Genomic DNA, 24,263 nt, shown 5'->3' with positions numbered 1-24,263 from the left:
GTCAGTGGATTTCCCTCTCTGTGGCCCGTATCTCCACCAGAATAACTTCCAGTTCGTCTTTGCTCCTCTTGCATATTTTCCTTACCGCGAGCGCGCCTACGACGCCCCAAGGAGGCATTCAGACTCGTGGTGGGCAGTGGCAGCTCTTTGTATGATGTAAACAATTCTGTCTTTCATTCACGTACTAACATAAATTAAAAAATGGTTCAAATGGCTCTGAGCACTATAGGACTTAATATCTGAGGTCATCAATCCCCTAGAATTCAGAACTACTTAAACCTAACTAACCTAAGGACATCACACACATCCATGCCCGAGGCAGGATTCGAACCTGAGACCGTAGCGGTCGCTCGGTTCCAGTCTGAAGCGCCTAGAACCGCTCGGCCACACCGGCCGGCTCATAAATTAAAAACATATAGTTTCGAATGGCGTTAATTGTTGTCAATATGTAGATGTTTACTTGGCAGATATCATACACTGTCCTCTTTTCATCTATTGACAGTCTGCCGGCAGGTGTGGCCGAGCGGTTCTAGGCGTTTCAGTGTGGAACCGCGCCACCGCAACGGTCGCATGTTCGACTCTTGCCTCGGGCATGGATGTGTGTGATGTCCTTAGGTTAGTTAGGTTTAAGTAGTTCTAAGTTCTAGGGGGCTGATGACCTCAGATGTTAAGTCCCATAGTGCTCAGAGCCATTTGAACCATTTTATTGACAGTCTGAAGATACCCACTTGTTGGTCATAGTGAAACGCCCATGTCATTGTGTCATACATAATATATAAAAATACAAGAACGTAATGAATCATTTAACAGCTATGGATAATATGCTGCTTTTTTTCACAGAGAGGAAACTCGAGAGCTTTACGTCAAACGTAGTCAAGTTTTTAGAAATAGAGCTTAGTATTTTTTTCCAAAATGTCAATGAAAAAATCTGTGGTGAATTTTATAGAATTAACCATAAAATACAGGAAGTTTATTTATTCATTTCCAATTTTTTTCAGAATTTGCTAACAGGGCTGATGTTTGGTAAAACTTCCCGTGGTACATTCATTATCCTTTATATAGTGCAAAAATTGTTTGTGTACTAACCTTGCCAATATGAAGAATATAACAGAGACTCCAAGATACGCTGTTGCCATGTAGATCCAAACGTCTATCGTGAAAGGATCCAGGAAGGAAAACAGATTAGGATCGGCCTTTTCTGGTTGCTTGTAGAGAATGCTTATTCCTGAAACATTGAGATGAGAGTGGAACACCGACTGAAGGAAAATCTATTCAAGTGCCACATCCAATAAACAAAATGAAGAAAATCTCTTTATTGGCGCTGTCTCTGCGATAATATTAATCCACCATAACAGTTTAAAATTTGTGGCAGACCTCATTCGGACTGGGATCTCTTGCCTGTCGCGAGCGGTAACCTTAAAAGATTATGTAATTGCAATACTGGACCGATTTAACACTGTCGCTGACGTATCCTACTGTGAATAATGTGAGAAAAACAACACTGAAGGAACGATTTTTGTGGAGGCGTCGCGCTGTATCACAGACCACGGGATGCAACATCCATGAAAACACTTAAAACAGTGAAGCCATTTCAATTCAGTTTCACGCTTTTCTTTGAGTTCAGTGTTTTCACGAATATTAACGTCCTCGGGTCTTTGGTACAACCGGTGCCTACGCTGTATCCATTCCCTGGGCGGCGCTCTTCCTACATACCCGGTAGGAGAAACGCTAGCGTCAGTGCTCTGAAGTAAGGGAACAAAAAATCAGTCACTGCAATCATAAATCACTTGTGGAACGTGCTCGAAAGGGTTACAACAAGCAGTGTCCAGATTCCGGTCTGGCGCAAACTGTAGTCTCGATACATAAAGTACTGATGTGCACAGGATAGTGATATAAATTAATGATTTTTCATAACATTTTACTATGAATTTTTTATACACCAGGGTAGAGTAATATACGAGGGGCGTTCAGAAAGTAAGCTCCGATCGGTCGCGAAATGGAAACTACTATGAAAATCCGATAAGGCTTTGCACAGATGTGTTGGGTAGTGTCTGTAGTATAACCCCAGTTAGCATCACGTCGCTCTTCTCATTTCTGAGCTCGCAGTGAGTGCGTAAAGATGTCTAGAAAATAGTGTCTGCCGCCAAGTACGAGGGCCTGGTGAGAAATTTCGCCTGAAGCTATGCAGCTAACATTACATAACTGTCGTGCTGTTTCTTCTTCAAGACAATTCTCAGCCGCATTCTGCAGGGGCAATGAAGATGCTCCTGCATCGTTTTCAAATGGAAATGTGAGATTACCCACAATACAGTCCGCAATTGTCTCCCGCTGAGTTTCATCTCTGGTCACATGAACCGCTGTCTTTGAAGACAACATTTTGACACAGACAACGAGGTGTAGGCCAGCGTGGAGAATTGGCGGAAAGCACTGGCGGCTGTCTTCTATGATGAGGCTATTGAAAAGTTGGTACAACGCTATGACAAAAGTCTAAGTCAGAACGGCGACTACGTAGAGAAGTAGCTGAAAGGTGTAGCTAATTGTTACAAGCAAAACATTTCTGATGTTCACTGTGGTTTCAATTTGGCAATCAATCGGAGCTTACTTTCTGAACAGGCCTCGTACGAGTATGTTAGATCCGTGTCACCGGCTGGCAAAGAAAAAGTAGGTACGTTATTATGAGCGTTTGTCTCATCTTGCTTCGTTTAGGAGCTATTGTGTGTGTTTTCTTTTATCTAAGGGATGCAAAAATTTGAAAACAATTGTCTAATACAGGGTGGTCCATTGATAGTGACCGGGCCAAATATCTTACGAAATAAGCATCAAACGAAAAAACTACAAAGAACGAAACTCGTCTAGCTTGAAGGGGAAACCAGATGGCGCTATGGTTTGCCCGCTAGATGGCGCAGCCGTAGGTCAAACGGATATTGACTGCGTTTTTTTTTTAAATAGGAACCTCCATTTTTATTACATATTCATGTAGTACGTCAAGAAATATGAATGTTTTAGTTGGACCACTTTTTTCGCTTTGTGATAGATGGCGCTGTAATAGTCACAAACGTGTATGTACGTGGTATCACGTAACATTCCGCCAGTGCGGACGGTATTTGCTTCGTGATACATTACCCGTGTTAAAATGGACCGTTTACCAATTGCGGAATAGGTCGATATCGTGTTGATATATGGCTATTGTGATCAAAATGCCCAAAGGGCATGCTGCTCGATATCCTGGACGACATCATCCATGTGTCCGGACCGTTCGCCGGATAGTTACGTTATTTAAGGAAAAGAAGAGTTCAGCCACATGTGAAACGTCAACCACGACCTGCAACAAATGATGATGACCAAGTGGGTATTTAGCTGCTGTCACGGCTAATCCGCACATCGGTAGCAGACAAATTGCGCGAGAATCGGGAATCTCAAAAACGTCGGTGTTGAGAATTCTACATCAACATCGATTACACCAGTACCGTATTCCTATGCACCAGGAATTGCATTGCGACGACTTTGAACGTCGTGTACAGTTCTGCCACTGGGCACAAGAGAAATTACGGGACGATGTCAGATTTTTTGCACGCGTTCTATTTAGCGACGAATCGTCATTCACCAACAGCGGTAACGTAAATCGGCATAATATGCACTATTGGGCAACGGAAAATCCACGATGGCTGCGAAAAGTGGAACATCTGCGACCTTGGCGTGTTAATGTATGGTGCAGCATTAAGGGAGGAAAGATAATTGGCCCCCATTTCATCGATCTCAATCTAAATGGTGCAGTGTACGCTGATTTCCTACGGAATGTTCTACCGATGTTACTACAAGATGTTTCATTGCATGACTGAATGGCGATGTACTTCCAACATGATGGATGTCCGCCACATAGCTCGCGTGCGGTTGAAGCGGTACTGAATAGCATATTTCACGACAGGTGGATTGGTCGTGGATGGCCCGCACATTCACCGGAGCTGACGTCCCTGGATTTCTTTCTGTGGGGAAAGTTGAAAGATATTTGCTATCGTGGTCCACCGACAACGCCTGACATCATGCGTCAGCGAATTGTCAATGCATGTGCGAACATTAAGGAAGGCGAACTACTCGCTCTTGAGAGGAATGTCGTTACACGTAATGCCAAATGCACTGAGATTGACGGACATCATTTTGAGCATTTATTGCATTAATGTGGTATTTACAGGTAATCACGCTGTAACAGCATGCGTTCTCAGAAATGATAAGTTCACAAAGGTACCTGTATCACATTGGAACAACCGATATAAAATGTTCAAACGTACCTACGTTCTACATTTTAATTTAAAAAAACCTACCTGTTACCAACTGTTCGTCTAAAATTGTGAGCCATATGTTTGTGACTATTGCAGCGCCATCTATCACAAAGCGAACAAAGTGGCCCAACTAAAACATTCATATTTCTTTACGTACTACACGAATATGTAATAAAAATGGGGGTTCCTATTAAAAAAAAAAACAGTTGATATCCGTTTGACCTATGGCAGCGCCATCTAGCGGGCCAACCATAGCCCCATCTGGTTTCCCCCTTCAAGCTAGACAAGTTTCGTCTTTGTAGTTTTTTCGTTTGATGCTTATTTCGTGAGATATTTGGCCCGGTCACGATCAATGGACCACCCTCCATACGCGCCAGTGTGTTGTTATGTCTGAAAATTCTTTGCATGACTGATTGCGATTTCTCATCATCAAATTATCAGACTACGTAAAAATGACGCTCTCCAAACCTTCATTTTCTCATTGAGGAGAAGCCAGATGTGTCGAATGTATAAGCTTTTCATCCGAAATCAAACTGATTTGCATCAATTTACTCTGTCATTGTGTAAAAGTATTAAGAGTTTGAATTAATTCACGTTGTTGGCGAAGAGAGCCAGTAGTTGTCCTAGCGCAGCGAAACAAACAGTGACACGAGACATGTTTAACATAAGAAACATTCGGATTGCAAAACAGTGTGCAAATCTCGGGTGGAATGAAAAGAACATACTACTTTAGTGCCTTGAGCGTATAACGTTTTGTAGTTACGGGAAGTGTTATTCTTCTGCTTTCATATCAAGAAATATTCTGTGGAAAGTCATTATTTGCCAATGGAGGCGTATGCAGAAGATGCTCTGTCGGAAATAACGGGCAGAGGTGACTCAAAGACAACGATTTTGAGTTAAGTGACAAAATGCGTCCTGGACGGCGTGATATACCGTGAGTCGCGGCAACAGGGTCAAACAGTGACCGCTAAACGCTGCGAAGCACAGTTACTCAGTCTGAACCGCTTTTGACACTGTACCACCCAAGCGCCTTGTAGTGACATTGCATGTTTACGGAATATAGTCGCAGTTATGTGACTGGATTCGTGACTTCCTATCAAAGATTGACGGAATGTCATCGAGTAAAACAGAAGTGATTTCTGGCGTTCTGTAGTAGTGGTAGAGGCCCTTTGCTGTTCCTCATCTATATAAACGATTTAGGAGGCAATCTGAGCAGCCGTCTTAGGCTGTTTGCAGATAATGCTGTCGTTTATGGACTAGTAAAGCCATCAGAAGATCAAAATAAACTGCAAAATATTTAGAAAAAATATCTGTATGGTGCAAAAATTGGGAAAAATATCTGTGTGGTGCAAAAATTGGTAATTCACCCTAAATAACGAAAAGTGTGAGGTCATCCACATGAGTGCTAAAAGGAATCCGTTGAACTTCTGTTACGCGATAAATCAGTCAAATCTAAAGACCCTAAATTTAGTTAAATACCTAGGAATTACAATTACGATCAGCTTAAATTAGAAGGAACATATAGAAAATCTTGTGGGTAATTCTAACCAAAGACTGTGTTTTATGGACAGGACACTTAGAAAATGTAATAGATCTGCTAAAGAGATTACCTACACTACGTGTGTCCGTCCTCTTTTAAAATACTGCTGTGCGGTGTGGGATCCTTACCAGATTTGATTGACAAAGTACATCGAGAAAGTTCAAAGAAGGGTAGCACGTTTTGTATTATCGCGAAACAAGGGAGAGTGTGTCACTGAAATGGTATAGGATTTGGGGTAGATATAATTAAAACAAAGGTGTTTTTCGTTGCGGCAGAATCTTCTCACGACATTTCAATTGAGAGGGATCTACACTTGTATGTGCCACCCGAATATGATAAGAATATTAATGTAAACTAAACTAAAGCTATGATAATATAAACGAGGTATGTCTCTGACAGGCTTTATAAAGTAGACCACTGACTGTGCACGACCGCAGAGCCAAAGATACTGCTTCTGGTCTGAGATTGTAGTGTTGGAGTAAGAGAGCGCTTGGCGCATAGTTGTAGGCAGCTGTCTGTTAGCGAAAGACGATGGAGTAGGCAGTTTTTGTGGTGTTAGATTAATGTAGGGATTATGAGAATATGTAAGCAGTAGTCTTCCCAGAAGCAAGGTAAATATGTTAAATAATTATGATTTTTGTCTTTCCAGCGCGTTAGTGTAGATGAGTTGGCTGATAATTTGTAATTGTTGAGTAACCCCAGAATATATGTAAACTGATTTGATAAAAGGGATAGTTAAGATATTTCATTTTTTAAATGTTTCTAAGATTTGTTAACAGAACTATATGTAATTTGATGATGGTGCATTTATGCTGGTGTTATTGAGATTAGATAATACTGTGTACATCTCATTTTTTATGGATCAATTAACTAGCGGGATATAGTATTCTAACCACTCTAACTTCAGTTGAAGATGTTTTCGAAAAGACATACTTAACTTGCAATATAATTTTGCTAAAAGAATTCAGTGTTAGTAATTCACCACAATCAGCACCGCGTTCCTGTCCAGGTCAGACGTTTTTCAAAGAAGTTGGATTTTTCATAAATGTTTTCATTAATTACCCAAAACAATTTAATGTGCATTTCAAAGTATTACAGTCACCATTGCACACCGCAGAGCCTGGAGGTAGCACATTTATATTTTTTTGAGAGACCAGAATATATCGCGTTGCACCTTTGCTGTTATAGAGGTAAGATAATTTAATTTATTTGTTATGTGCACATGGACGAAAGTTATCAGTATCGAACAGAGCCAGAGGATTCAGTGCCTAAGGGGCTGAATGTATTTTGCAGTGATTGTATTTCTTTATTGGTATTGGGAGTTACATTACCCAAACTGTTCGTATAAAGTTTTTGCTAACAATAACACAGAGTAAGCACACCACTTGCACTTACAACACGCCCCACGATAGTTTGAGTTTAGTATCCATTCCACAGTTCACACATTCATTCAATGTAATCGTAAAGTTTTCTTTTTTAAAGAACGTTACACTAAAACAGAATATTATTGTGCACGATGTAGTAGGTTCTGATTGTTGTCTGGCTTATGTCACGCCACAGAAGTTTGATCTCTTTCCAGACGTCGTCTTTGCTCTGCTCTCTGGCGATGTCTTTTAACGATGCTGAAATATAATTTTCGAAAGCTATCTGTTTAATGTAGAGAAGGCTGAAATTAGTTTGACAGAAATTAGCGGCGATTTCTTGCTAGTTACTGCACAGTGAGCGTGGAAGTGCTTCTGCTACAGTATTCTGGGTTCCTGGGATGTGGACAGTCACAAAATTAAATTCCTGCAAATAAAGTTTCCAGCGACTAAGTCTGTCATGTGCGAATTTAGCTGATAAAAGAAATTGAATAGCTCTGTGTATCTGTGTGTGCTGTTGTGTGTCTGCCGTAGAGAAAGTGACGAAAGTTAGTGAAACCTCAAACGACACTAACGTTTCGAGTTCAGTGATAGGATAATTTCTTTCACCCGACTAGCAAAGGCGATGTTTTTCTTAATAGTTGTACCATTTTCCTCTATTTCCTGAAGTACATAGACACCAAGAGGAGTCCTGGAGCTGTCTGTAGCAATCGAAAAATTCTTTGTCGTGTCAGGATGTGATAGAAATGGAGCGTTAAGTAAAGCATTTTTTAGACTGAGAAACTCGGACTGTGCTTGGTCATCCTACGACCAGATAGTACTTTTACCAGTAAGATGACAATCTAGGCGTATCTAGTGCAGAGTGGTGTATGAAACGGCGAAGAAATTGATCAAGCCGAGGAAGAAAAAAATGTTCAAATGTGTGTGAAATCTTATGGGACTTAACTGCTAAGGTCATCAGTCCCTAAGCTTACACACTACTTAAAGTAAATTATCCTAAGGACAGACACACACACATCCATGCCCGAGGGAGGACTCGAATCTCCGCCGGGACCAGCCGCACAGTCCAGGACTGCAGCGCCCTAGACCGCTCGGCTAAACCTGAGCGGCAAGCCGAGGAAGATGCGACGTTGTTTTTTGGTAGGCGGAATTGTAATGTCATGGATGGCTTGTAGTTTGTAGGGTCGGGCGCAATGCTGTCAGCTGAAATTACGTGACCTAGAAATTTAATGGAAGCCTTGCCAAAATGAGAGTTCACGGTAACAACTTCTGTAAGAAAAGTTTGCCGTAGCACGCGAAGAACAGAATTATGATCCGACCAAGAAGATTATGCAATTAGAATGTCGTCAATGTATGTGGTGATTCTGTCTTTTAATTCATTTGAGAGAATAGTATTCATCGCACGGATGTATGCAGCGGAGCTAATTGTTAACCCAAAAGGCAAGTTACAAAATTGGTAGCAGATGCCAAAACAAAGGAAAGCAGTGTATTTTCGGCAATTAGGATGCAGTTGAATTTGCCAGAATCCAAATTTTAGTTTCAAATGGATTGACGTCCCTTGAAATTTTTGCAAGAGTTCTTCCAGCGTTTGCGGACGATTGGTTTCGGCAATGATGATGTTGATCTGACGTGAATCCAGCACAAGACAAATTGAGCCATTTTTCTTGTTAACAACGTGAAGAGGGTTAAACAAAACTGGACATCGTTCCTGGTACATTATTAAATACTTCTGAGTGCTGTATAAGAATCTCCTGCAACTGTCGGTGCTCTTCGTCCTTCGAACCTTTACTTTCATTCACCTTGCTGTTGATCGTCTGCACAACGTCATAATCAAATACGGAAATACGTGTCCGTAAAGAGCGTTGTATGCCAATTGGTATTCTTTGATGTTGAAATGACCTCTACTCTGTTAATATCTTGCTCCTCAGCTGACAAAATATTCTGAAAAGTGACAGATAGTTGTTGCGTATCGGATTTCAGTATAAGCAATAACTTCTTAAAGTTGATAACAGCATCTTGCTCGACAAGGAAATCTATTCCAAGAATGATGTCTGTTGTTAAGAGTGGAACGATCCAGAAATTAGCATGAAAAGTGTGATCAGCAAGTATAAAAGATGGGTGGTTTTGCAGTTTCACATCTACTCCCTTGTTGAGACTGCGCCCCGAACTTTCGTTTTACCAAGTGGAGAGGTAGGACAGATATTGTAGGCGTTACATTTTTGAAATGCTGTTTACAGTTGAACCAGAGTCGATCACCACAGAAAATAAATACAAGCCAATTTTAATTTCAACTATGGGATGAGAAATATTCTTTTTAGTCTGGTGTCTCTTTTGTAATAGTGTATACCTAATATTGTCGAAAGTTATGACGTTCTGATTGGAGACAGAAGATTGCTGTGGTAGGTCCATTATTTGTACTGTACGATGGTTTTGGTCTGCAGAATGCTGCAGTGGATGGAAACGAATATTAGGTTAATTAAGAATGACCTGAGGCTAATTCTGATGAAAGTTGCTCTTGCCGAAATTACGCTTAAATTGGTGGTTATTCCCTTTATGTTTGTTGTGAAAATTACTTTGCTGTTGATCATTTCGATGTGACTGCGACCACTGGTTTTTGTGGGAGAAATTAGATTGGGCTGTACTGACAAAGCTTGGCGGCGGCACATTGACCTTCGGTTGAGCTTGTAGACCGTACTGTCTGTGAATAGCCGGCCGGAGTGGCCGAGCGGTTGAAGGCGCTACAGTCTGGAACCGCACGACCGCTACGGTCGCAGGTTCGAATCCTGCCTCGGGCATGGATGTGTGTGATGTTCTTAGGTTAGTTAGGTTTAAGTAGTTCTAAGTTCTAGGGGACTTATGACCACGGCAGTTGAGTCCCATAGTGCTCAGAGCCATTTTTTTTGGTCTGTGAAAATTTACGGGCTGCTGCGGCTGCGGCAAGAACTGCGGCTGGAAACTGTGACTGTCGGCGTCGAAATTCTGCATGTATTATTGCTGCTGCTGAATATAATGGTTGCCAGAATGGTGTCTCTTATTAAAATGTCTATCAAAATCGTTATTGGAACTAAATCTTTTATTTATTTTGTTATGGAGTGGGCGGGCTTGCTCGTTGTAACCGAATAAGTTATTCCCTTGATTGACGTTATTAAAATTCTTATGGACAAATGAGTAGTCCGAGTGCTGAATTTCTAATAATTGTAATAAGTCCCTGATGCTGATATTCCTGAGATTCAGGAAACGGAATGGGAGCTGTGTCGTCTGATTCATTTTCAGTTTGGTTTTCAGGTGTTTCTAATCTTGCTGATAGCTCATCACATCTTTCCGTCAGCGTAAGAATGTGTGTGGAATTGTTTGAATGTAAAGCGTCGACTTGCTTCTGTAGTTTGCGTGTAGATTTGTTCATATTTTTTAAAATCTGCTTCAATTGTCTCAGTGTCCTGCAACAGCTCTGTTTATTCAAGACGGAAACTTTACGACTCAATGTCACCTGTGCTCTTTTCTTGTGCATTTTGGGTTCGTGTGTCAACAGTGGTTCTGAAACTCAGTTACATCTGTATTTGGTTCTGTGATTGTTTTACTCTGTTAACCTCGTCTGTAATGGAGTTTATACTAGCATCAACATGGGTTGTAAGAGTATTAAGCAACTGTTGCTCTACTTCCTGCCTTTTTACTGCTAATGACTGTAAAAACTGATTGTTTTCCTCTGTGTGTTTACGGAGAAAGTCTTTGTGTAGCGTTTCTGAGGTCACAGTGTGAACTTTCTGCTCATTGCCTGGCTGTAGCTTCAATTTTATCGCAGAGACGTTTTTCACTGACCTTAATATCTGTATCTACTTGTTTAGAACGCTTATCAGTCGTTTCTGTGTATGATTTAAGCTCGTTATGTATGCTGGAAAAATGATCATCGTTTTTATTAAATTGTTCATTGAACTGAGTGGTGCTGTCTACTTGTTTTTCTCGTATTTCTTGTAACTGAGTGGTGGTGTCAACACGTAGTTCTCGGAACTGAGCCATGGTGTTAACTCGTAGTTCTCGTAACTGAGTATTCTGTTTAATCATCATTTGCATTAGATTTTGAAGTACCGATACTGTATTCTTTTCAAGTGTTGCGTCGTGTGTCACCTGTGTAGTTTTTTGTGGTGTGGAGACATCTACAACCATGAATGCCTCGTATGTTGCATTATCTGCATAATTACCGTTAATGAAATGTGATGGATTTTTAAAAATAGCCTGAGTACATTGCACTACGTTGTCCTCTGACAGCTTCCCACGCCCGGGTTCCCGGGTTCGATTCCCGGCGGGGTCAGGGATTTTCTCTGCCTCGTGATGGCTAGGTGTTGTGTGATGTCCTTAGGTTAGTTAGGTTTAAGTAGTTCTAAGTTCTAGGGGACTGATGACCATGGATGTTAAGTCCCATAGTGCTCAGAGCCATTTGAACCATTTTTTGTCCTCTGACACTAAATTGGCATTCTGATAGACAGTACAAGAATTGGGAAGTTCTGTACAAAATTTTTATTTATTTATAGACGCAATCACATTCTTATGAAACAGTCATAACCGGTTTCGGCCATAAAATGACCATCTTCAGATTCTAAAGGCGGAATACACTGAACACAGGTTCATGCGTGGGTTTGACAACGCATGAACCTGTGTTAAGTGTATACCGCCTATAGAATCTGAAGATGGTCACTGTATGGCGGAAACCGGTTATGACTGTGTCTATAAATGAACAAAAAATTTTTACAAAATAATCAGTCACTCACTCCATTAACGAAATGCGTTAGCAGAATACGGAATCGGTGGGTTCAGGAAGCTGATACGGAACGCCGTGCTGGATCCCAACGGCTTCGTATCACTAGCAGTCGAGATGACAGGCATCTTATCCGCATGGCTGCAACGGATCGTGCAGCCACGTCTCGATCCTGAGTCAACAGATGGGGACGTTTGCAAGACAACAACCATCTGCACGAACAGTTCGACGATGTTTGCAGCAGCATGGACTATCAGCTCGGAGACCATGGCTGCGGTTACCGTTGACGCTGCATCACAGACAGGAGCGCCTGCGATGGTGTACTCAACGACGAACCTGGGTGCACGAATGGCAAAACGTAATTTTTTCGGATGAATCCAGGTTCTGTTTACAGCATCATGATGGTCGCATCCGTGTTTGACGACATCGCGATGAACGTACATTGGAAGCGTGTATTCGTCATCGCCATACTGGCGTATCACCCGGCGTGATGGTATGGGGTGCCATTGGTTACACGTCTCGGTCACCTCTTGTTCGCGTTGACGGCACTTTGAACAGTGGACGTTACATTACAGATGTGTTACGACCCGTGGCTCTATCCTTCATTCGATCCCTGCGAAACCCTACGTTTCAGCAGGATAATGAACGACCGCATGTTGCAGGTCCTGTACGGGCCTTTGTGGATACAGAAAATGTTCGACTGCTGCCCTGGCCAGCACATTCTCCAGATCTCTCACCAATTGAAAACGTCTAGTCAATGGTGGCCGAGCAACTGGCTCGTAACAATACGCCAGTCACTACTCTTGATAAACTGTGTTGAAGCTACATGGGCAGCTGTACCTGTACACGCCATCCAAGCTCTGTTTGACTTAATGCCCAGGCGTATCAAGGCCGTCATTACGGCCAGAGGTGGTTGTTCTGGGTACTGATTTCTCAGGATCTATGCACCCAAATTGCGTGAAAATGTAATCACATGTCAGTTCTAGTATAATATATCTGTCCAATGAATACCCGTTTATCATCTGCATTTCTTCTTGGTGTAGCAATTTTAATGGCCAGTAGTGTAGGTGAAATCATGTTGTTAGTAAACTGTGCATTACTCTGGGAAGCGGAACACACGTTTTCTGTAGTGCTTTGCATCTGTTGCACCGCAGAATGGTTACTATCATCCTCGACATTGTTGTCAATAATCGGAAAATCATCTATTTCGGTACCTCTAACTGTCAGATTAGGCGCCGGAAACTTAACATTTTGCGCGGCATCGTAAATCACATACAGGGTGCAAGACCAAGGCAAAAAATATTGAACAATTAAATCAATGGAAAGCAAGGGGGAGCATAAGAATACTGATGAACTGTGCAAAAATTTTGTAGCTAGTTGCGCCAAAAAAATTAAATACTGTTATCGCTACAGAGTGACTGAGAGGACAGAATATATGTACCTATTTCAATACCAAAGATTTGACAAAGCGATGAAAACTTTATGATTACGTTGAATGAATGTCTGAACTGTGGAATGGATACTAAACACGAATTATCGGGTGGCGTGTTGTAAGTGCAAGTGGTGTGCTTACTCTGTGTTATTGTTAGCAAAAACTTTATACGAACAGTGTGGGTAATGTAACTCCCAATACCAATAGAGAAATACTGTCACTGCAAAATACATTCAGCCCCTTAGGAACTGAGTCCCCTGATCCTGTTCAGTACTGATGACTTTGGTCCCTGTGCACATAACAAATAAATTAAATTATCTTACCTATCAAGCAGCAACGGTGGAACGCTATATATTCTGATCTTTCACAAAAAATATAAATTGCTAGCTCCAGGCTCCGCGGTGTGCAATGGTGGCTGTAATACTTTGAAATGCACTTGAAATTGTTTTGGATGATAAATGAAAACATTTATGAAAAACCCAATTTCTTTGAAAAACAGATGACCTGGACAGGGGCGCGGTGCTGATTGTGGTGAATTACTAACATTGAATTTTTTTAGCAAAATTGTATTGCAAATTAAGTTTGTCTTTTCAAAAACATCTACAACTGAAGTTACATTGGTTAGAATAATATATAACATTTACTAATTGATCCACAAAAAATTAGTTGTATACAACAAGTATTGTCTAACCTAACTAAATCAGTAAAAATGCAAATCATCCAATTGCATACAGCTCTGTTAACAAATCTTAGGAACATTAAAAAATGAAATATCTAACTACCCTTTTTTATCAAATCAGTTTACATATATTCTGGGGTTACTTAACAATTGCAAATTATCAACCAACTCATCTATACTAGCACGCTGGAAAAACAGAAATCATAATTATATAACATCCTTACCTTGTTTATGGGAAGACTTCTGCTTACATGTTCACGTAATCCCTACATTAATCTAACACTTGGTAGCTTCATACAGCACATCACAAAAACTGCCTACTCCATCGTCTTTCGCTCACAGACAGCTACCTACAACTGTGTGCCATGCGCTCTTACTCCAACACTACAATCTCAGACCAGAAGCAGTATCACTGGCTCTGCGGTCGGGCACAGCCAGCGGTCCACTTCATAAAGCCTATCAGAGACATACCTCTTTTATAATATCATAGCTTCAGTTTAGTTTACATTAATATTCTTATCGTACTCGGGTGCCACATACAAGTGTGCCCCAGTAGACTCCTTTCACAGTCACCAATTTTCTTCTCCGAATGCGAAAATATTTTGTTCATACCGACCTACACAGGGCGGATCGAGCATCATAATAAAATACGGGAAATCTGAGCTCGCACGGAAAGATATAGGTGTTCCTTTATTCCCCTCACTGTAAGAGATTGGAGTAACAGAGAATTATTGTGAAGTTGATTCGATGAACCTTTTGGCAAGCACTTAAATGTGACTTGCAGAGTATCCATGTAGATGTAGATGTAGATGTTGATGCACACTTACAGACCAACGCCCACAATATGCTCAGACATACACTGCTGGCCATTCAAATTGCTACACCACGAAGATGACGTGCTACAGATGCAAAATTTAACCGACAGGAAGAAGATGCTGTGATATGCAAATGATTAGCTTTTCAGAGCATTCACACAAGGCTGGCACCTAAAACGTGCTTACATGAGGAAAGTTTCCAACCGATTTCTCATACACAAACAGCAGTTGACCGGCTTTGCCTGGTGAAACGTTGTTGTGATGCCTCGTGTAAGGAGGAGAAATGCATACCATCACGTTTGCGACTTTGATAAAGGTCGGATTGTAGCCTATCGCGATTGCGGTTTATTGTATCGCGACATTGCTGCTCGCATTGGTCGAGATCCAGTGACTGTTAGCACAATATGGATTAGGTGGGTTCAGGAGGGTAATACGGAACGCTTTGGTGTATCCCAACGGCCCCATATCACTAGCAGTCGAGATGACAGGCATCTTATCCGCAAGGATGTAACGGATCGTGCAGCCACGTCTCGATCCCTGAGTCAACAGACGGGGATGTTTGCAAGACAACAACCATCTGCACGAACAGTTCGACGACGTTTGCAACAACATGGACTATCAGCTCGGAGACCCTGGCTGCGGTTACCCTTGATGCTGCATTAGATTAGATTAGATTTACTTTCATTCCAATTGATCCGTAGTGAGGAGGTCCTCCAGGATGTGGAACATGTCAGAAAAACAACAATACATGACAAATATTTAAACTAAAACAAATAAGCTAATGTACCATTCCACAGGTCCCAAGTGGAATGATCGTCATTTTTTAATGAACACTAAGAGTCATTTTACAAATACTATTGCACTGAATTTAAAATAAAAAAGTTTTATATTTATTTATAAGGTAAGAAACATGTAATACAACTACTGTAATACTTATTTACAATGAACACATTACTGCACTGAAATGGTGCAGAAGTTAGATTATACTTACACACACACACACACACACACACACACACACACACACACAAATTTTCAGTGAACACATTACTGCACTGAAATTGTGCAGAAGTTATGTTGTACTTATATACAAATCAGTTGGTTTTCCTCAGAAAGTCATCAATGGAGTAGAAGGAGTTGGCCACCAATAAATCCTTTAGGATCTCTTAAACTGAATTTCATTGGTTGTTAAGCTTTTTATGGCTGCTGGCAAGTTATTGAAAATGTGTGTTCCTGAATAATGCACGCCTTTTTGTACAAGACTAAGTGACTTTAAATCCTTGTGAAGATTATTCTTATTTCTAGTATTGATTCCATGAATTGAGCTGTTGGTTTGAAAAAGTGATATATTTTTAATGACAAATTTCATTAAGGAATAAATATATTGGGAAGCTGTAGTTAGTATCCCTAGTTCCCTAAACAGGCTTCTGCAGGATGTTCTTGAGTTCACACCACATATAATTCTTACTGCACGTTTTTGTGCCCGGAAAACTTTAGCTTGGCTTGATGAATTACCCCAGAAAATAATCCCATATGATATTATGGAATGAAAGTAAGCATAGTATGCCAGCATTTTCATTTTTATATCCCCTATGTCTGACAAAATTCGCATTGCAAACAGAGATTTGTTAAGACGCTTCAGCAGTTCTGTGGTGTGCTCCTCCCAGTTGAATTTATTATCAAGCTGTAATCCCAAGAATTTAACACCGTCCACTTCTTCTATCTTCTTGTCATCATATGTTAGACATATACTCTTGGGACACCCCTTACAAGTTCTGAACTGCATGTAGTGTGTTTTTTCAAAGTTTAGTGACAAAGAATTGGCTAGGAACCAGTGATTAATGTCTACAAATATTTTATTGGCTGATCTTTCTAAGACTACACTTGATTTGCTATTTATTGCAATGTTTGTATCATCAGCAAACAAAACAAACTTGGCATCTGGTAATGTTACTGATGAAAGGTCATTGATATACACAAGAAAAAGTAAGGGCCCCAAAATGGAACCTTGTGGGACCCCACATGTAATTAGTTCCCAGTTGGATGATGCCTGATAGCTTGATACATGTCTCTTTCCTAATAACACCCTTTGTTTCCTGCCAGAGATATAAGATTTGAACCATTTTGCAGCATTTCCTGTTACACTATAATATTCTAGTTTACTTAAAAGGATATTGTGATTTACACAGTCAAATGCCTTTGACAGATCACAAAAGATACCAGTTGCCTGCAATTTTTTGTCTAATGAATTAAGTACATTTTCACTGTAAGTGTAGATAGCCTTCTCAATATCAGAACCTTTTAGAAATCCAAACTGTGACTTTGACAGTATGTTATTTGAGATAAGATGGTTATAAAGACGACTGTACATTACTTTTTCGAAAATTTTTGAGAATGCTGGCAACAGTGAAATTGGACGGAAATTTGATGCTATTTCTTTATCTCCCTTCTTAAACAGTGGCTTAACTTCAGCATATTTCAGCCATTCGGGAAATATTCCACTGATAAACGACTGGTTACACAGATAGCTTAATATGTTACTTAGCTCAGAATCACATTCTTTAATTAACTTTGTTGATATTTCATCATACCCACTAGATGTTTTAGATTTTAAAGATTTTATGATGGACATTATTTCTGTTGGGGTAGTGAGGGTCAAATTCATATTATGGAAGTTACTTGAAATGTCTGGTCTAAGGTAATCCATAGCAGCATCTACCGAACCTGACAACCCCATCTTTTCAGTAACAGTTATAAAATGTTTGTTAAAAAGTTCTGCAACACTATACACATCTGTCACCAATGCATCATTTACTCTTAATGCTATTTGTTCCTCTTCATGTCTGGTTCTACCGGTCTCCTCCTTCACTATATCCCATATTGTCTTTATTTTGTTATCTGATATGACTATCTTTTCCTTGTAATATATTTGCTTTGACATCCGTATTACAGTCTTTAATATTTTGCAGTATTTCTTATAATGTGCTATAGCATCAACATTGGAAATGTTTCGGATTGACAGATACAGTTTTCTTTTTGTTTTACAAGATACCCCTATTCCTCGAGTAATCCATGGCTTCTTTGTAGACTTTGCTCTAACCTTGGTAAGTTTTGGGGGAAAGCAGTGTTCAAATAAGGTAAGCACTTTATTAGCAAAAATGTTATATTTTTCATTCATGCCATGAGCACTGTAAACATCAGTCCAGTGAATGTCTCTGAGGAGTGTCCTAAAATAATCAATTTTTGGCTTACTGATTACCCTCTTGAGCTCAGATTTAACAGATTTTATATCCTGTTCAGTATTAACATTTAACAGAAGGAACTGCATGTCATGGTCTGAGAGGCCATTGACTATTGGTTTTGTAATATAATTTTGTTCATTTGACTTTTCTATAAAGATATTATCAATGGCTGTTTGTGAGCAAGTGGTTATCCTAGTGGGGAACTTTACTGTGGGAATTAAGTTGAATGATAGTGTTACTAACTCAAATAGGTTCTTATTGGGAGAGTCTTTAAGGAAATCTACATTGAAATCACCAGCAACCACTATTTCTATGTTTTTGGTTGTTAAATGGGCCAGTACAGCTTCAAGGTGGTTTACAAACAGATTAAAGTTACCTGCAGGTGCTCGATATACACTTAATATTATGAAAGATTTTTTGTGAAAATCTAATTCTGTTGCACATGCTTCCATATGCTGTTCTAGGCAAAATTTATGAATGTCTATGTTCTTAAATTTATGACAGTTCCTGATGAATGTGGCAACTCCTCCTTTCTCCATTTCTGATCTACAATAGTGAGATGCTAACCTAAACCCTGTAACACTTAAAAGTTCTATACCAGTGGTCACATGATGTTCAGAGAGGCAGATTATGTCAGCTGGGTTTGAAGACTCTAATTCATCTATGCAGATAGTTAATTCATTAATTTTATTTCTCAGTCCTCGAATATTTTGATGCAATAAAGATAGCTGACATTTCACATTGACTGACTTAAAATTGGATGGAGTTAAAATATCTGCTGACAGTTGAAAATTCTTAACCAATGGCTGTTTATGTTGATGTAATAAGCTGGAATTATGTTTTTTGATTTCTTTCTCAAACTGAAGGTTTGTCTCAGTTCTAACCTCTCTTAAAATTTGTTTTCCTTCTGTCCTCCCTACCCTAAAAAAGGGTCTTTTCTGAATCCTATAACCACTGGTATTTTACCACTCATGACAGTGCCTCCCCCCTTTAACTTTCCTGCTATTTCCCCAGCCAATTTACCCTTCCCCTTCCTGTTGAGGTGAAGGCCATGCCTAGTATAATCCCACCTACTGACAGAATCAACATGAACCACACCAATGTGTGACCCCGCACCCGACATGAGCAGCCGTTCCAGCTCCAAATTAACTCTCTTGACAGAAGAGTTCAAATGAGGTCGGTCATGGCGCCCAAGAACAGATACAAACTCAACACTGGTATGCCTCGATGCTGATGCAATCTTCGCCAGGTCACACTCTATGCTGTACCCAGGATCTCTGTCAATACTGTTACCTGCCCCACCCACTATAACCACGGTGTCTTCCTTAGTGAAATCTTTGCAAAGTGATCCTAAATCCTCTGTCACCTGCTCCAGACCAGCACTAGGTTTAAAAAAATTGGTGACCTGGTATTCTGATCCTAGTTCATCCTGCAAGAGTTGGCCAACACCTCTTCCATGGGAACTACCTAACAACAACACTTTCTTTCTCTTTACTGATTTCCCTACATTCTTACTTTTCAATTTGCTGCTGAAAGTTTGTTGTGCCCTGTCTACACCTGTAACTGCTTGAGGCTCACCAGCTTCTAACTGAAGCAACAGGTCAAATCTATTTTCCACATTCACCATAAAGCTGTCAGACAAAGTTCTAGGCCTGTTCCTCCTGTTGCCTGTTGCCACTTCCCACCTCTCTTTACCCTTCTCCCTCCTTAACCTGTCAAGATCTCCCCTGGCCTTGTCTAACTCAGCCTGAAGGGCAGCAATTTTCCCCTCCTGTTCCAGTATCTTCCTATCTCTACTACAAATCCTACAAAACCACTGATGAGTCTCATTTACTTCCCCTATTCCCACGCCACTACAGTCACCCACATGGAAAAAACTACAGCACCCATCACACCAAAGCCCCGACCTAACAATTCTACGGCAAGTCAAGCACTTTTCACTCATGATAAACGTAATAATTTATTAAGAATAAGTCAGTTAAATTACAGATAAACACGAAAATATGGTTACACAAATTTGGCCTATACGCTACTGTGTGTAAACAAAAACAAAAGTGCAAAGTTTCTGAAACAACAAGTTAAACTTTACGCTACTTTCCGGAAATGCTAGTTAAATAATGAAGAGGTACGCTAAGTTAAATTGCTGGAGAGAGCAAGGAACAACTAAACGAAATTCTATAGATTTGCTGCAGCAGAACGTAAACAGAAAATACGACTGTACGTTCTTTTCGCGTTTTCTGCTATATTACGTAATGAGAAATGAAACCTTTAATGGTACACTTAAACGGCACACTAATACACTTATTTACCACGTAATCAGTACTAATCTATGTGTTTTATAATCTAAAATAACTTATCTTTACGAGAACACCAAACCTCGCGCTAGTCGCTTGGCTGCAGGGCTGCCAACCTGTCATCACAGACAGGAGCGCCTGCGATGGTGTACTCAACTACGAACCTGGGTGCACGAATGGCAAAACGTCATTTTTTCGGTTGAATCCAGGTTCGGTTTACAGCATCATGATGGTCGCATCCGTGTTTGGCGACGTCATGGTGAACGCACATTGGGAGCGTGTATTCGCCATCGCCATACTGACGTATCACCCGGCGTGATGGTATGGGGTGCAATTGGTTACACGTCTCGGTCACCTCTTGTATGCATTGACGGCACTTTGAACAGTAGACGTTACATTTCAGATGTATCTATGGACCCAAATTGCGTGAAAATGTAATCACATGTTAGTTCTAGTATAACATATTTGTCCAATGAAAACCCGTTCATCACCTGCATTTCTTCTTGGTGTAGCAATTTTAATGGCCAGTAGTGTATGACAAAGAAAATTTCTTCTTCATGGCAATGCCAGTTCACATGCTTGAAACCGAGTGAAGTAAACCCCAAAGGAACCAGATGTCGCCTCTTCCAATTATCCGATTACTATTTGTTTCGATCCATGCAGCATGACCTTGCTGAACAACACTACACATCTTTTAACGAACTCGAAAACTGTCTCCATGAGCGGATCACATCAAAAGAACCTGAATTGTTTGTACCACAGAATCCATTTGTCATCGGAAAAGTTGGAAAAGGTTGTAGCCTCAAATTAATATGTCTTTTCCGTCCAACAAACAGTGAAAATTAATTCAAGTACCCAAGAGTTACACACTATCTCATTAATATGACCACCTGTCAAAAGCCTGAATAAACACTTTTTACAGCACGGGCCGTTGCGAGGCGTGCAGAAAGAGTCAGTGAGGTTCTGCAAGACTTGTGATGTGAGACCATGTCGACTCCAGTGCCGTGACCACCTACGCAGCCGCGCGGAATTAGCCGAGCGGTCTTGGGCGCTGCAGTCATGGACTGTGCGGCTGGTCCCGGCGGAGGTTCGAGTCCTCCCTCGGGCATGGGTGTGTGTGTTTATCCTTGGGATAATTTAGGTTAAGTAGTGTGTAAGCTTAGGGACTGCTGACCTTAGCAGTTAAGTCCCATAAAATTACACACACATTTGAACATTTTTTGAACCACCTACGCTACGTTTTTTACTTGCGGGTCCATGGCGCGAACAGTCCGATCGAGGTGCTCTCACAGACTGTCGACTGCGTTTAAATCCGGGAATCTGGTGGCCAGGGGAGTAGGTAAACTCATTCTGGTGGTTTTCGAACCACGAAAGTGCACTGTCAGCTGTGTGACACGTTGCATTACCCTACTGCTTGATACCATGGTGCTGACGAAAAGTGAACTTCATGTAGCGGTGGACATGGTCCCTAGGCATAAATGCATACTTGTGTTGATTCATTGTGTCTTCCAGAATGACTAGATCACACACGGAATGCCCCGAAAACATTCCCAAGATCATAACGCTCTCTCCTCCAGCCTCGACCATTCTGACTATTGTTGCAGGGTGTTTACGTTTTAGACGTTTCAAGCCGTACACGGCAATGGTCATCTTTCGGATGGAGCACAAAATGTAATTCATCTGAAAAGACCACCTGTTGCCTCTCAATGGACGTCGAGTTGCGGTATTGGCGTGCAAAATTCGAACCCTCGTCGCTGATGAACAGCAGTCAGCGTGTTTGAATGAACAAGGCACCTACTGCGAAGGCCCAAGCACAATTACGTTGAGGACACATTGTTGGCAGCCTCTTGGTACGTCTGGGGGATCAGCTGCTCAACTGTTACACCTGTATTTACTATCAAAAACAGTCTTCATCACAATTTATTTATTACGGTGACCGGATTCGACCGCTACTGTGGTCATCTTCAGACCTACAAGTCGTGTACAAAACTTTAATTAAAGATAATACATAGATTTATAAAGCTATAAAACGATGAATTACTAATGAGTAAGAACCTCCTTCTGGTGGTAAATCACTACTGGAGAAACCACTGCACGTCTTACTATACAGGGTGGTCCATTGATAGTGACCGGGCCAAATATCTCACGAAATAAGGATAAAACAAAAACAAAATCTACAAAGAACGAAACTCGTCTTGCTTGAAGCGGGAAACCAGATGGCGTTATGGTTGGCCCGCTAGATGGCGCTGCCATAGGTCAATCGGATATCAACTGCGGTTTTTTTAAAAATAGGAACCCACATTTTTTATCACATATTCGTGTAGTACGTAAAGAAATATGGATGTTTTACTTGGATGAATATTTAATAAAAAAATGGGGGTTCCTATTTAAAAAAAAACGCAATTGATATCCGTTTGACCTATGGCAGCGTCATCTAGCGGGCCAACCATAGCGCCATCTGGTTTCCCCCTTCAAGCTAGACAAGTTTCGTTCTTTGTAATTTTTTCGTTTGACGCTTATTTCCTGAGATATTTGGCCCAGTCACGATCAATGGAACACCCTGTATATAATGGAGGCTCCTCGCACTTCTGACGCAATGATGTCATTACTAACCAATGGGTTATAGGTCGAATAACAATGTAATTTTTTTTATTTAAAAGAACATTGTGAAGAAAGGAAAATAAACACACACTAAACGTAGCTTGTTCAACAGCTATTGTCAATTAAGAAGTGTTAAAAATATTTAAACATGTAGGATAAATGAACTTCGTGTTGACAGTACATGGCTTGCCCTCTCAAGGCCTGTTAGTGAACCATTTGGAACCACTGGTTGCCATGGCGAAGTTGGACGCCGTTCCAAAGATGTGACAGCAGGCTTCTTTCCACTGAAGTTGTTAAGTCGATAGGCAAACTAGTGGTTGCATGGTGAGGATAAAGTACAGTCCAAAGATGTGGCAGCAGGCTTCTTTATAACGAAGTTGTTGCGAAAGTGGAATGGCAAAAACTGTCACGTCAGACAATGTACTATTAAGCAGCAATGTGTCTTTATTGAAACGATTTTCAATGAGTAGGCTGCAATTATCGCTAACTGACATGTGTAGTACATGCTGCACAGATACGATTTATTGGTGTAATAAAAGACTTCCATTTACATAGATTACATAATAATTCTTACAGATCAATACCAAGGAAAAAAAAAAAAGAATCGAGAGGGCACAGTAGTTGTGCATATTTATGAAATATTGTCTATTAAGTTCATATGTAGATACCATTTTTTTTACATGTGAGAATTTTTAAAAGGCATTACTATGTCTTATGTTGCATGCCAGTCTTATAAACAAATAAAAATAATGAAAATGCAAGGAATTTAAAATTATAATACTACGAGCCGTTGTTGTGGTCATCGTCCTGAGACTGGTTTGATGCAGCTCTCCATGCTACTCTATCCTGTGCAAGTTTCTTCATCTCCCAGTACCTACTGCAGCCTACATCTTTCTGAATCTGCTTAGTGTATTCATCTCTTGGTGTCCCTCTACGATTTTTACCCTCCACGCTGCCCTCCAGTACTAAATTGGTGATCCCTTGATGCCTCAGAACATGTCCTACCAACCGATCCCTTCTTCTAGTCAAGTTGTGCCACAAACTCCTCTTCTCCCCAATTCTATTCAATACCTCCTCATTAGTTGTGTGATCTACCCATCTAATCTTCAGCATTCTTCTGTAGCACCACATTTCAAAAGCTTCTATTCTCTTCTTGTCTAAACTATTTATCGTCCATGCTTCACTTCCATACATGGCTACACTCCATACAAATACTTTCAGAAACGACTTCCTGACACTTAAATCAATACTAGATGTTAACAAATTTCTTTT

The 24,263-nt window shown here is 40.6% G+C and overlaps 1 protein-coding gene across 2 annotated transcripts in view; it reads right to left on the bottom strand.

The window, feature by feature from the left end:
• Positions 1–24,263, bottom strand: part of LOC124594227 (glutamate receptor ionotropic, kainate 2-like) — a 281,777-nt gene that overhangs the window by 79,057 nt on the left and 178,457 nt on the right. For both annotated transcript variants that reach the window (XM_047132590.1, XM_047132591.1), the window contains one exon: positions 1,087–1,225. In XM_047132590.1, the coding sequence (XP_046988546.1) occupies positions 1,087–1,225 (139 nt within the window). The remainder of the gene's footprint in view (positions 1–1,086; positions 1,226–24,263) is intronic.

This window comes from Schistocerca americana, chromosome 2 (assembly GCF_021461395.2).
Source record: "Schistocerca americana isolate TAMUIC-IGC-003095 chromosome 2, iqSchAmer2.1, whole genome shotgun sequence".
NCBI lineage: Eukaryota > Metazoa > Arthropoda > Insecta > Orthoptera > Acrididae > Schistocerca > Schistocerca americana.
This window is presented reverse-complemented; position numbering and strand designations above follow the sequence as displayed.